The sequence below is a fragment of the Monomorium pharaonis genome, chromosome 1, assembly GCF_013373865.1.
Source record: "Monomorium pharaonis isolate MP-MQ-018 chromosome 1, ASM1337386v2, whole genome shotgun sequence".
NCBI lineage: Eukaryota > Metazoa > Arthropoda > Insecta > Hymenoptera > Formicidae > Monomorium > Monomorium pharaonis.
The window spans coordinates 11,727,274-11,741,141 of NC_050467.1; the positions used below are offsets into that span (position 1 = coordinate 11,727,274).

Sequence of the window (13,868 nt, forward strand, 5' to 3'; positions counted from 1 at the left end):
TTTTGATGCAATAAATATTTAACATAGGAAAGGTATAAAAGGTAAATTAAATAAAAAATTAAAGAACAGCACAGTTAAGTAGAAGTATTTAGGCTGTAAAACTTTTGTATAAAACACCTTTAATATTTTGTTTAGTTTACAAGATATATTGAGAAAAGGCAAAAACTTTCCATTTTTGGAGGGTGATTTCAACCTTTTAAATCGTTTATTAGCATTAACTAAAAATATCTAAATTCATACATTTACCCCCTCTACATTTATGCCTAGTTTCATTAAAATCAGAATTTTTGGATTTGCGAAGTTCTCTTGTAAGTAAAAAACAATTAAAAACTTACATGTTTCGTACATCAGATGTTAACAAGTCAAAATATAAAAAATATGAAAAACAGTGTGAAAACTCGAGTCAATATAAATTACAAATATGAAAGAACAAATATGGTGTTTATATAGTTATTATATAAAATGCAACGTATTTATTGTCATCATTTATATTTTCGACTATGTGGCGTATTTATCTTTACAGGTTTATCAGTGGTATTTATTACAAATTACACTGTTCGAGCATGAAAAATTTTTTTATTACTAAACTTTTAAATGCTAAACATCTTCCGATATATATTCCGATAATAGGTTTGTTTTTTGTTCCTGCACGGGGATCGCACTAAAACTGAACTGAATTGAACTAGTACAAGTCAGTACTGGCGAGTGTAAGCGTGCAGGTAAGGAATAAAAAACGTTTTACTGCAAAGTAAAAATGGCGTTTTATATTATTAATATGAAAATATTTGATTTATCTGATAAAGATAAAAGAATAAAAAAGAATATTCTTACGCATTAAAAAAAAAAAATTATTTCTAAACATATATAATATTATTGTTAATTATTGTTAATTATTGTTATATATTACATATTAGCGTATAATATTGTTGCGTCGCGTCACCGTAGGAACACTCGGACACACATTCGCGCCAAAGGAAAACCAAATCGTTTAATGAATTTTAAAGACTTTATTGCAGAACAAGCCCAAACAGGGTAAGCGCGTGGTACGTCCTCCTTGGCAGGAGTCCGACGCTAAACTGTCATTTAATTTTATTTACAAACATTTCCCGGCAACCAGCCGTTCAATTCAATTATTTATTACAAATCTCTCCCGGCAACCGGCCGATCGATAATATCGATCGGTCCGTCAGCTGACTGGCGCTTCAGGGATGTATCGGGCGACGCGCGGTGCGCAACAATATTTTCTAACCTTAAAATTGAATGTTTAATAGTTACGGTTTTTAATTAATAAATTGTGACGTATGTCATTTCTAATACTATGTATTGAAATGTAAATATTGCACAGTCTTTTCGATCAAAAGATTTTCATATTATCGTATACTTACTCTATTTAAATTATTACTTGTGGACTCTTCACTCTGTACTAATGCAGTAATAAAATCAGGAATAAAAACGAGATCCTACTACACACTGGTGCTTACACTGCTTGCACTGACTCCAGATCTGCAGCCAGTTCAGTAAACTAGTGCAATGAGTTCTGTTGCACTGGAATAAGAAACAGTGTTGTTGATGTCATTTCAGGAACAGAAAACGCTTTAGTGTACACTTTTTAAACTAGTGCAGCCAGTGCAGGAACAAAAAACAAACCTAATGTCTCTTTGGTTTGGATTACTTCTGTTTCATTTCGGTTTATTATGGCTCGTATGATTATTTTGCTGCGTGGTTTTCAAACAATTTTGTTATACGGCTTGAGTTTCTATGTGACATTTTCTATCATCAATTCTTTCTTTGTATAGTCGCATGTCACCTATTGTTTCTGCAAGAAGTTTAGTCCTATAATTCCCTCCCTATAATATTCCATTGAAAAGTCATCTTTAACATACATGGTATGCTTAATCGTTCATTTGCCTAATTCAATATATTGAAACGTACATTTTACTGATCGTATGCATTTTGTGGTCAGTTATATCCACTAATGTAATTTTTTCAAGATAGATTTTGCTTCTTTTCTTTAAATGCTTAATTTATATTAGGGAAAGTGTCGTGCCGGAATCAAACAGCATGTTAATTTTGAGTGAGTCCCAAATGCGCACAGTAATAAACGGACACAGCAGGCTGAGTGAAACGGACACAGTAACAAACGGACACAGACCAAACGGACACAGTAATAAACGGACACAGTAATAAACGGACACAGTAACAAACGGACACAGTGCGAAACGTACACAGTGCGAAACGGACACAGTAACAAACGGACACAGTAATAAACGGACACAGTAACAAACGGATACAGTAATAAGCGGACACAGTAATAAACGAACACAGTAACAAACGGTAATTTCAGTGAAATTCGACACAAATGTAAAGGGGGACAATACATGAATTTAGAAAATTTTAGTTGGTCCTTAAAAACGCTTTAAAAGATTAAAACCACCCTTCAAATGTTAAGATATTTTTGGTTTTTTCCAATGTATTTCGTTAACTTAATGAAACATCAAAAAATGTTTTATACAAGTTTTACAGTATAAATACCTCCATTTAACTACTTTAAATTTACTATCACGGCTTTCAACTTTTAGTTTCCTTACATTGTAACTGTCTTCTTCTTATGACATAATAATAATAATAATAATAATACTAAAGTGGGGGATGGTCCCAAGCATGGTCCAACCTATGGCACTCAGACCGAGTCCATTGTGCCTCCCCGTTAACCAGCTTCTCTTAGAGGAATCCCGCTTTTTTCCAAAGGCGGAGCAGGTTCTCCACGGGTTGCCGTCTTACCTGATCTGGTTCCAGAATGCCTGATCTCAGCAGGTGTGTCTTTAGTCCGACTGGACAGTCCCCAAGGATGTGAAATGGGGACAGTCCCCATAGTGCTACGACCCAACTTCCACAGGTGGTTCCGACAGTTAAGATCACCATGGCCTGTGAGCAGTTTCGTCGCAAGCCTGGCATCCTTTCTGTTCAGAAATCTTATGCTTATAGGTAGACCTTCAAAGAGACATTCCCCTAACAGGGCTCTAGGTTATATGTACTTGGTCTTTGTTTCTTTCTTTCAGTACCTCAGGTGCTGGTCCCGCAGCCAGCCGCTGATCCTTCTCCTGCCTTGACAGAAGGAAATCCCAACCGCTGGCTCCGGTCCAGCAGCCTCGTTTCTGCCGCCTCTCTGGCAAGCAGATCGGCCGTTTCATTCCTCTTGATCCCCGAATGCCCGGGAATCCATACCAGGTCAACGTCGTTATTCTTTGCTAGCTCGTCTAGTACGCACCTGCAGTCCCAAACCAGCGAGTTGACTCTCGGACTTTCTAGCACTTTAAGCGCCGCTTGACTGTCCGAGCAGATTCTGATGTGGCTTTCTATTCTGTCGGATTCCAACAAGTTCTGGGCACACTTCATAATTACTACCTTCGTCTGGAAAACCGTAGCATATTCCCTAAGCGGAACGGTTATCTTTGTCCTATCGCGCTGGCAGTAGAGACGGGCCCCGGAGCCTATGCCCATTCTGGAACCATCTATAAACCAAATGTCCCCGTCCCAGGGGACGAGTCCTTTGGAGCCGTTCCCTTCCCAGTGCCCAGGAAAGTTTATTACAGAAGGTACAGACTTTCTCTCGAAGGCACGGATCTTCGGCCTCCTGTCTTGTCTCATCGCAAAAATGAAGTCTGACAGTATATCTCCAAGAAGTTTTGTGTGCAAGGTTTCTATCTTCTACTTCGAATTACACCTCAGGCGATAGGCCGCTGCCGCTGCAGCGGCCACTACCACCTGATCGAGCGATTCGACGCTAAGCAGCACTCCTATTGCCGCTACCGACGTAGTTCGCATAGCCCAGAGCTCCGCGCAAAACCAAAACTCTGACTTTCTTTAGCACCCTCGACCACCACACAACAGACGCATATAGCAACTGGGTCCTTAGAGATTGCCTAAGTATTGCCGTAGATCCAATAGAATATCTATAGTTTCAGACCCTATATCTGACAGAAAGTCCTTCTACACGTCCAGAGATAAAAGCACACGCTCTTACAGCGACTCTCAAGATGTTCCCTCCATGTCAGCTTCCTGTCTAGATTCACTCCCAGATACTTTACCGACTCGGCAGGTCCAGTCTTGTTCCCTCAAGGATCGGTCCTTTCACTGGGCATACCTTGTACTTACGAGTGAATACCACAAGCCCGGTCTTCAGCGGATTCACCGACAGCCCGGTCCTGTCGCATCACTCCTCCACCACTTCTAAGGCTCCCTGCGTGAGCTCCAGAAGTGTCTCTAAAAAAGGGGCCTTGTATTAGGATAGCCAGATCATCTGCATACCTCAACGTAAAGGAGCTTCTTTTTCACTCAGCGTCTTGAGCAGCCTATCCGCCAGAAGACATCACAAGAGTGGAGAGAGAACCCCCCCCTTGCAGGCAGCTTCTCTCCACCCATCCACTGACACTCACCGTCCCCAGTGATGCCGTTACTTGCCGCCGGAGCATGTCTCGGATCCATTTCACGATCCTATCCGACACATGAGCGGCCTCCTCAAACACCATCTCATGCGGTGTATTGTTAAACGCACCTTCTATGTCCAGAAAGGTGCCGACTACATAACTCTTCCCTTCTAGTTGCTCCTCGATAAACGATACAGCAGAGTGAAGTGCTGTTTCCGTGGAATAACTCGTATGATACGTAGGTTGGTTTACATGCAGAAGCTGATGCAATAGAACAATATCGCGTATATAAACGTCCATCAATCTTTCCATCGTCTTGAAAAGAAAAGACGTCAGGCTGATTGGACGAAAATCCTTGCCGGAGCTGTAACCCGTTCTTCCGGCCTTGGGTATGAACACATCTTTTGCCTGCTTTAGGTCCTGGACGTATAACTCAGGACCAAACAAGCCCTTAGTGTCCGCGTGAGCAGCCCAATGATCTTTTTCAGTCTCTTCTGAAGGAAGGTCGAAAAGACCCGATCCGGCCTTGGTCGACTTGAAGGGCTTGAATACTCCTATGGCCCATTTGACCCTATTGAGTTTAACGATTTTGGTCGCTAGGGACCAGTCATTTCCTCGTGCCCTTCCTAAGTCCGAGGTTTTCTGCTGGATATCATACCTCAATCCTCCGCGAAAGCCCGAAAAGTTTGATTCTAAAAAGTAGGTCGGGTATCGTTTCCCGGTCACCATTGTCCATTGACTCCAGGATTGCGTCCTGATTTCTGGCCAAGATCCTGCCAAGTCTAATGGCTTAAGGTATCCCCTCAACTGACTCGCAGAACCACCTTCAGCTGTCCTTTTTAGCTCCCGCTACAGAGTCCTTGTAAACTTTCTGGGTCCTCCGATAAAGGTCCCAGTCAGCCTGGCGGCCCGTGTTCCTGGTCCTATTCCACGACGCGCCGCGCTGCAGCCTTGGGCTCCATCAGGAAACTTTCTTGGTATTTCTCACCGTACTTTTGGGACAGTTGTTTTCGAAACTATCGACAAGTGCCCTTTGCAGGTGCTCGACGCATATCTCGATTTTTTGCGAAGTCCTGTGCCTCTTAGGAAACTCCCTGAAACCGACAGCCAGGTCCTCACAAAACGAATCCCAGTTCGTTTTCCTTGGATCCCTCACTGTTATCACCTTCGCTTGTGTTTTAACCAACCTAAAGGTAATCTCTGTGATCCGACAAGATGGGCTAATTGGAGACCCTTCAGCCAGTCACCTCCTGCACTAACTGCCTAAAACAGACAGTTATGTGCAATACCTCCCTTCTTATCGCAGTGACAAAAGTAGGTTCGTTGCCTCTGTTGAGAATCTCCGAGTATGTGGACACCAGAAATTCCAAAAATTTCTCGCCTCTCCTGTTGATATCCGTGCTCCCTCACCGTGTGGTGCGCGTTGGCGTCGCACCCCAAGACAAGGAAAAGCTGCTTTTTTTGGCAGTACTCCATCAGACGAATAACCGGGTCCGATGGCAGTGATTCGTCCTCTCCATGCGGGAAGTAGCTCGAAGCCACTATCACTCTCCCTCTAGTCCCCATTCCGCCAGTGACCTCAATCACAACCGCTACTAAATCCCTAGAACAGAAAGCTGGCAGCTCTAATAGCACCCCGAACTAGCCAAGGTTCTCGTATTAGTGCTATGACTGTATGCACCTTAGCTAAGCGCCTGACAAGGACGGCCGAGGCTCCTTTGCTATGGTGCAAGTTGATTTCGGTGAAACCCACACCGGTTAGGTCCATTACGAGGACAAGACCTTTGGGTCGGAATCCCTCCTGACCCCCTCCTTCTCATCTCGGGGTGAACCGGTCATCTTGAAGGTAACCCGGTCCATCCCAAGATGAAGTCTGTAGTCCAACACCCTAAGCTTAAGGACGCTGGACTCGGGGATGCTGAGAACAAGATTCCTACCCTTGCAGATAGCCCCTACATTCTCCGAATAGATGCGCCAGCCTGAAATGGTAATACCCGGATTCTGCCGCTCCAGCAGCTCCAGGACCGTGGCCGCGCTTACGGGAGAACCCGGAACCCTTACCGCAGATTTGTATTGCTTTTGCAGCGCCTCTAGTCCCATCATTCTGAGCCTGGCGCCCTCCCACGGCACGATGTCATCGATCCGGCTTTCCAGCCATCTCAATGACTCCGTCGCGGCTGACCTTACCATCGCGGCTCCCGCCCTCAGAGATATGCCGTCGAATCTGAGCAGAGTGCCTCCTCGGATCCTCTAGATCTCATTAAAGACCGCACCCCTCAGCTGCGTCAACAGCTCAGCAGATATCGCTGCATTGGGGTACTCCTTCGTGACTATCACTCTCGTCGGGGAGTCCGCGGCGTCCGCATAAGCATGAGTCCCCTGGACTCTCTGCTTCGTTTTCGCCCCTTCCGTTGATTATGGAGTCTCGTTGAAACCCTTCCGACACTTGTTGTCGGTGTTCCCCCGAAACCTTCCAATCGGCGTATGAGGGGTGACTAAGGTCGAGATCCTCGGAGCGGCCGGCGGAGGCCTGGCCCGAGCTTGAGTCCGAGTCTGAGTCCCCCCTTTTGCCCCTGTGCCCTCTTCTTCTTCACGGCTCCGGAGCGTTTCTTTTTACAAGGCTTCGCTTCCTTCGCCACGACACCCTCCACAGAATCAGTGCTGCTCGTGCCCCCAGGAGTCCATTCAGTGCCCGATTCTGCCTTGTTTTCCGCAGTCCCGGAACTTCCCGTTCCCTCAGGCCCGCTTATCTCCCGATCCTGCCACTATCACCCTTCCGGAGTTTTCAGGTGAAGCCTCCATCGGGGTGTCTTCCGAGAGTTTTGTAAAATTAGTTTGTAAGTTTTTTATCCAGTTCCCATGAGCAGCTAGGGAAATATACGGTCCATCCACGCAAAGCCCCACATGCGTGGGTAAGACTAAATATTCTGGAGTTTGCTACAAAAGTGTGCTTGGCAAGCTTTACTTTGTTGTTGCTACTAATTTGCCGTCATTCCGTACTTAACAAGATTTTTTTCTGTTCTTGCCATTTTATTGTTATGTCGCGTGACGAGGTTTACTATGTTATTTGCATGAATTTCGCATTTTATCATGCCGAAACAAACTTTGCCCTATTCTTCTCACAAATTTACTATTTTGCTATACACAGCAAGATTTTTCCTAGTTTTATAATAAATTGCTATTAAACTGTGCACAACAAAATTTAGCATTATTGATATAAAGTTTATGTTACACCGTGAATAGCCATCATTTTTGTTTTTCATCAGTTACACCATCATTTGTAATTTCTCTACGTAACATTTGTGTACAAGTCTTTCTCTGTTACTTACAGCATCGTATGATGAAAAAATTTGTCGCAAATTTGCTGGAAATTTTTATAAGACAAAGCAAAAGACTATTTGTTCATAAAATTGTTGTCAAAAGTAAAAAAAACTTTGCTGTAAAGCTTTGACGGAATGTGATTTTAGCAGGCCTAGTTAGCTGGGTGTATACCCCAAAATTATTTTATATAAACGTTTAAAATGTTTACCATAAACAGAGAACAATCTAAACAAATATTTTAATTATTTTTAAATAAAGCTTTCTTAAATTGTTACGTGTATTATAATTGTTAATAAGAAATAATTTTTTTTTAGGGAAACATCGGAACTTTTATTGCAACAAATATACGTTTAGTGTGGTATGCGAATGTGAATCATCAGTTTAATGTATCAATTCCTTATCTTGCAATAGGAAATGTAAGTATTAAATAATAAAATGCATAATTGTTTCAATGATTAATGAGAGAGAGGCTAGAGGAGAGAGAGAGAGAGAGAGAGAAGGAGAGAGAGAGAGAGAGAGAGAGAGAGAGAAGAGAGAGAGAGAGCAGATATAGAGCGTCGCGGCTATCTCTAGCTCGACGACGCATTCTCCAGCGCTCTTCCTCTCTCGAGTCGAGCTCTCTCTCGCTCATGCTCTTCCTCTGCTCTCTATCTCTCTATCTCTCTCTCTCTCTCTCCTCTCCTCTCTCTCTCTCTCTCGTACCTTCTCTCTGCTCTCCTCGTCGCGCTCTCTCTCTCTCTCTCTCTCTCTCTCTCTCTCGTCTCTCTCTCTCCCTCTCTCTCCTCTCTCTCGTCCTCTCTCTCTGCTCTCTCTCTCTCTCTTCTCCTCTCTCTCGTCTCTCTCTCTCGCTTGCTCCTTTCTCCCTTCCTCTACCCCGCTCCCCACCCCCTTTCCCCCAGCATTTTTTTCCCCCTTATTCTCTTTCTTATAAATCTTCTTTCCTACACTAACTTGTCATAATTTTTTAATTTTTTAAAAATTATATTATTTTTTTACACTTTGCAGCATTGTGTAATGTATACTTCACACCTGAACAAATCGAGAAGAAAAATAGTTCTTTTCAATTTCTCTAAATCTTCATCTCTTAAAAGATTGTATACAGTCATGTGGCAAAAACGCTACTTTTTAAGGATTTTTTAAAAAGAAGTGTATGCATAGATTTTGTTATAGTATGAAGTTTGAAAGGTTGGCTGCACTGAAGCGCGAGCAAAGCGCTGGGCCGAGGCAAGAGCGGCATTGTAAAAAAGGATAAATTAAAACAGCTTTACATTGAACTACCTGTTCGTTACTACCAAACATAACATGGTGCTACCCTTACGGAAAAAACACTCTAATTTTGAGAGTTTACACTCAAAATTGAGTGTTAATACTCGATTTTGGGAGTTTACTCTCAAATTTAGGTGTATACGCTCAAATCTTGAGTATTACACTAAAGATTGAGTGTTTATACTCAAACATTGACTGTGTACACCCAATGATTGAGTATTCATACTAAAGTTTGGATTTAAATACTGAATATTTAAAAGTATACTCTCATCATTTGGATATAACACACAATAAATGAGTGTATACTTCCAACATAAAGTGTAAACACTGAAACGTTGGAGATGTACACTCAACATCTATCGGTTGAAGGTATACACTTAATATTGAGTGTGTACTCTCAAACATTGGATTAGAAAATATTAAATAAAAACAAAAGCAAAAAAAGTTCAACGTTCAACCGAGATTAAAATTAATCTGCATTGGTAAAAATGGACATAAAACGAATATCTAAAATAAACATTCAATTAGTGTTCAGCTGGCTTTGAGTATTAATTTGAGTATTACTTTCAACTTGGATGTTTGCCATCTAATTAGGTGTTAATTTCAGTGTTATTCTTAAATTTAGGATTAACATTGAAATTAACACTTAATTAAATGGCGAACATTCAAGTTAAGAGTAATAACACTCTAATTAAAAGTAAATTAAAGAGCGAACACTCAAGTTGAGTGTTTACACTGAATTGAGTGTTTACCCCTTGTCCCAAATTACACTCAACTTGAGTATTTTTTTAAGTGTTATTTTTAGTGTTTTTTCCGTAAGGGTAGGTGTGGGGTGAATGGTCATTTAATTAATATTTAATCATATAACCATTCAATACAACACCATGAATAGTCTCATATATAAACATTGGTAAGAGAAACAAGGTTAAAGGTCACCATGAGTGTCGACGATATAAACATGATATTAACAGAGTAGGTCAAAGCTCTACAATTTTTAACGAAACAAATGGCTCAGGTTCAATCGCAACTAAACATTAGGAAGAAGGGAGGAGGTCCAGCGTGAGTGGTTCACTTGGACACAGTAAAATTGGACACTGTGCAAATAGACACGGTGCAAATGGACACAAAATAATGTACACGTTTCAAATGAACACTGTTAATTTCTACACAGGAATTTTGGACACAATAATTTTGTACACATGAAAAATAAATTCTGGACAAATTACAATTTGGACACGATAAAAATGTACACTGTGCAATTGGACACGTAAAATTTCTACACTGCAAAGTTGTACACCGCAAATTTGTACACCGCAAACTTGTACATAGCAAACTTGTACACCGCGAACTTGTACACCGCGAACTTGTACACCGCAAAGTTGTACACCGTGTACATTGTATTGGAAATCTGCTACTACATATAAACTTTACTTTGTTTGCAATGTACAACATGGGTTAGCGACTTCGACAGGGTGGGTGCGGGAGAGGGGAAGGGGGCAAAGGCCCGCGCGCGCGCGCGTGTGTGTGTGTGTGTGTGTGTGTGTGTGTGTGTGTGTGTGCGTGCGTGCGAGCGAGCGTGCGCGCGCGCGCGCGCGCAAACCATTCCCTGCATTACATGGGTTTGCGGCGAGCGTTTCAGGTGCCCACACAGTAACAAACGGACACCGCCAATCAGATTGCTGGGTTCGTTAGGGTCAGTATAAATTTATAGAATTTGATTGGTAGTGTCCGTTTGTTACTGTGCACATCTGGGACTCACTCGGTTCGCGACTTCTCACGCAAAACTTTGTGGTGTACAACTTTATGGTGTACAACTTTGCGGTGTACAACTTTGCGGTGTACAACTTTGCGGTGTACAAGTTTGCGGTGTACAAGTTTGCGGTGTACAAGTTTGCGGTGTACAAGTTTGCGATGTACAAGTTTACGGTGTACAACTTTGCGGTGTACAAGTTTGCGGTGTACAAATTTGCGGTGTACAAGTTTGCGGTATACAAGTCTACGGTGTACAAATTTTACGTGTCCAATTCCATGGTGTACATTTTTAATGTGTCCGAATTGTAATTTGTCCAGAATTTATTTTTCCTCTGTACAAAATTCCTGTGTCGAAATGAACCGTGTCCATTTGAAACGTGTACATTATTTTGTGTCCATTTGCACTGTATCCAATTGTACTGTGTCCAAGTGAAGGCCACTCCAAAAATGGCCACGTTCGAAATTATCATTTCGATATCGGTTCGACGAATTGATGTCGAATTCATTATCGTTTTTTGTTGGGTTTCTCAATTAATATTTACGCATTTTTTGCATGGTTTGTGCTAGACAGAGCATGCGGTTGTGACTAACAATCATGACGATATGACTGCGCATGCTCAAATAAAACATACGTGGCCATTTCGGACGTGGTCGTTTTGAACGTGGGCAAATTTACGCGTGGCCATTTCGAACGCGGGCAAATTATATCTACTCAAAAGAAACTTAGTTAAAGAATTAGAGAATAGGGATAGAGAGAGATATACAAAAACAGGAGGAAGATAGCAGATTTAGAAACGCGAAATATAATACAAGTATAGGGAAGAATACGTAGATATGATAGGTATTAAACCCAGGTATTTATATCGAAAAAATCTTGAGAATAAAAGTAGTAGTACAAGTGTAAGAGTGTCAGTTAAATTAACCCTCTGCCTACACACCTTATTTCTCCCGATTCCTACACACAGGGGTTAAGCAAATTTTTACAAAAACTTTTTGTTCTTTTTTCATTTAAAAAAAAATTCTTTTCTTTTAATATCTTCGATTTTTTCAGCCAAAATCATCATAATTCTGAGATTTTTTCTTTCGATTAAAAAAAAAGTTAAAATTGATTAAATACATTTGGAGATATAAGTCAACGAAATTTTGGGGTTAGCCTAACCAACCCCAAAATTTCGTTGACTTATATCTCCAAATGTATTTAATCAATTTTAACTTTTTTTTTAATCGAAAGAAAAAATCTCAGAATTATGATGATTTTGGCTGAAAAAATCGAAGATATTAAAAGAAAAGAATTTTTTTTTTAATGAAAAAAGAACAAAAAGTTTTTGTAAAAATTTGCCTTTTTTTCAAACGCCCGTATTTATTAGAAAAAAATAGATAAATAATTAAAATGGTGATCAATGGAAAGGGGAAGAGTTGTACTTTAAGAATCTATCGTCAATTTTTTGATTCTGTTCAAAAAATATATTTATCTTGTAATGTGAATTTAGTAAAAAATGAATGCAGTTTAAACACAATAGTAAAAGAAAATAGTAATATTTATTTAAAAAACATAATTATTAATACATAAAAACATAATTATTAATACAACAAATATTTATTACAAAAGATTTTATTTGTTATAAAAAAAATTTTTAATTTGTAATGCTACAATTGCAGAATATTTTCGCAAAGTGATCGCGACATTGGTAATATATGTAAGTACTGTATGCGTAAATGATACGTAATGAACAAAAAAATAACTTTTACTTACTCTTCAAATTTGGGACTTTTCCATTTTTTGTTATGTTCCCTACACACGGGGTAACTGTAACCCCGACACACACTTTCGATGCTCCTACTTCTGTTGTTTTCAGAACATTGACAACACCCAAAGAGGAATAAGTAGAGCACAGTTCAAACCCCCTCCCCCAGTCCCAGCGTTCCCTTGCTAAATACTTTTAAGTAACGGGTATTTAAAAATCGACTGGGGTTACCGTAACCCCATGTGTAGGTAGAGGGTTAAGATGCGAAAACATGGAGGAATACTGTGGCGACACAAAACCATTAATCGCCACACCAAGCGCCTAACAGCCGCGCAACCCGGTTGACACTGTAAGCAAAAAGCTAGCGCCTATCAGCCGCGTAACCCGGCTGACACTGTAAGAAAAAGGCTAGCGCCTAGCAACCGCGCAACCCGGCAAACACTGTAAGAATTATGACAATAAGGAAAGAGAAATGCGCGCGGACGCCACTAGAAGCCATCTTATCTCAGGAGTAAGATGACGACTTCCAGGCATTATAAGGAGTGCGAGAAGACGGACGAGCCACTCTTTGCGTTACTCGCCTCAAGTCCGCTTTTCGTTACGAAGACGATACCTGTCTCTCGTATATTATAACGGTCATGCTGGCGGCCAGGGAAACGCCGTGGAAACCCGCGACAGCGGAAATCTTACCACTCAAGCGCACCAGGCCCCTGAGGGTGTGATTGGCTGCCGACGACCCGAGGATCTAGCGTTATACATCGCCAAGGTACTTGCTGCCGGACCTGTTGGAAAGCCTCGCCAAGAAAACCACGACGCAGGGTACACAGACCGAGGAGAAAGTTGCCTTGGAAGCGAGAGCTACACAGACAGAGCGGACCAATATCAGGGACCACGGTACCCAGTACTAAGGTAGCGCGAACAATAGTGCAAAGCAGCCGAAAGATCCTACGGAAAGCGGTCAATCCTGCGACAAACCAAAGGACAACTATCACGGAAAAGAACGCGCCTCCAAAAAGAAAAAGAGCAAGAAACGCTTTTCCAAAGAAGGAAAGAAAAGGAGGAAAGCAGTCACTCAGGTTCCAGTGATAACATCTACGCTGTCGCTAGACCCGAAGAAGAACGAAGGCGGAGTGCGAGTAACGAAGACCTTTCCACCAATAGCGTGGAAGCCTAAGGATTTACACGTAGGCTTTACACAACGGCCCTTGTCAGGGCCAACGAATTAACACAAGCATAAAATGCTTTTGTATAGACATATAAGTTAAAATAAATTATATATATTTAAAGGAACACCCGCATACTTTTCTCCGAGGCCGACCTATTCCTCTGCGAGCGAACTACAAGACCGCCACAACTG

The 13,868-nt window shown here is 41.5% G+C and overlaps 1 protein-coding gene across 1 annotated transcript in view; it reads left to right on the top strand.

Moving 5' to 3' along the window:
* LOC105831614 (Bardet-Biedl syndrome 5 protein homolog) overlaps positions 1–13,868 on the top strand; it is a 198,213-nt gene that overhangs the window by 156,028 nt on the left and 28,317 nt on the right. The window contains exon 6 of the mRNA XM_012671848.3: positions 8,063–8,164. Coding sequence (XP_012527302.1) covers positions 8,063–8,164 — 102 coding nt within the window. The remainder of the gene's footprint in view (positions 1–8,062; positions 8,165–13,868) is intronic.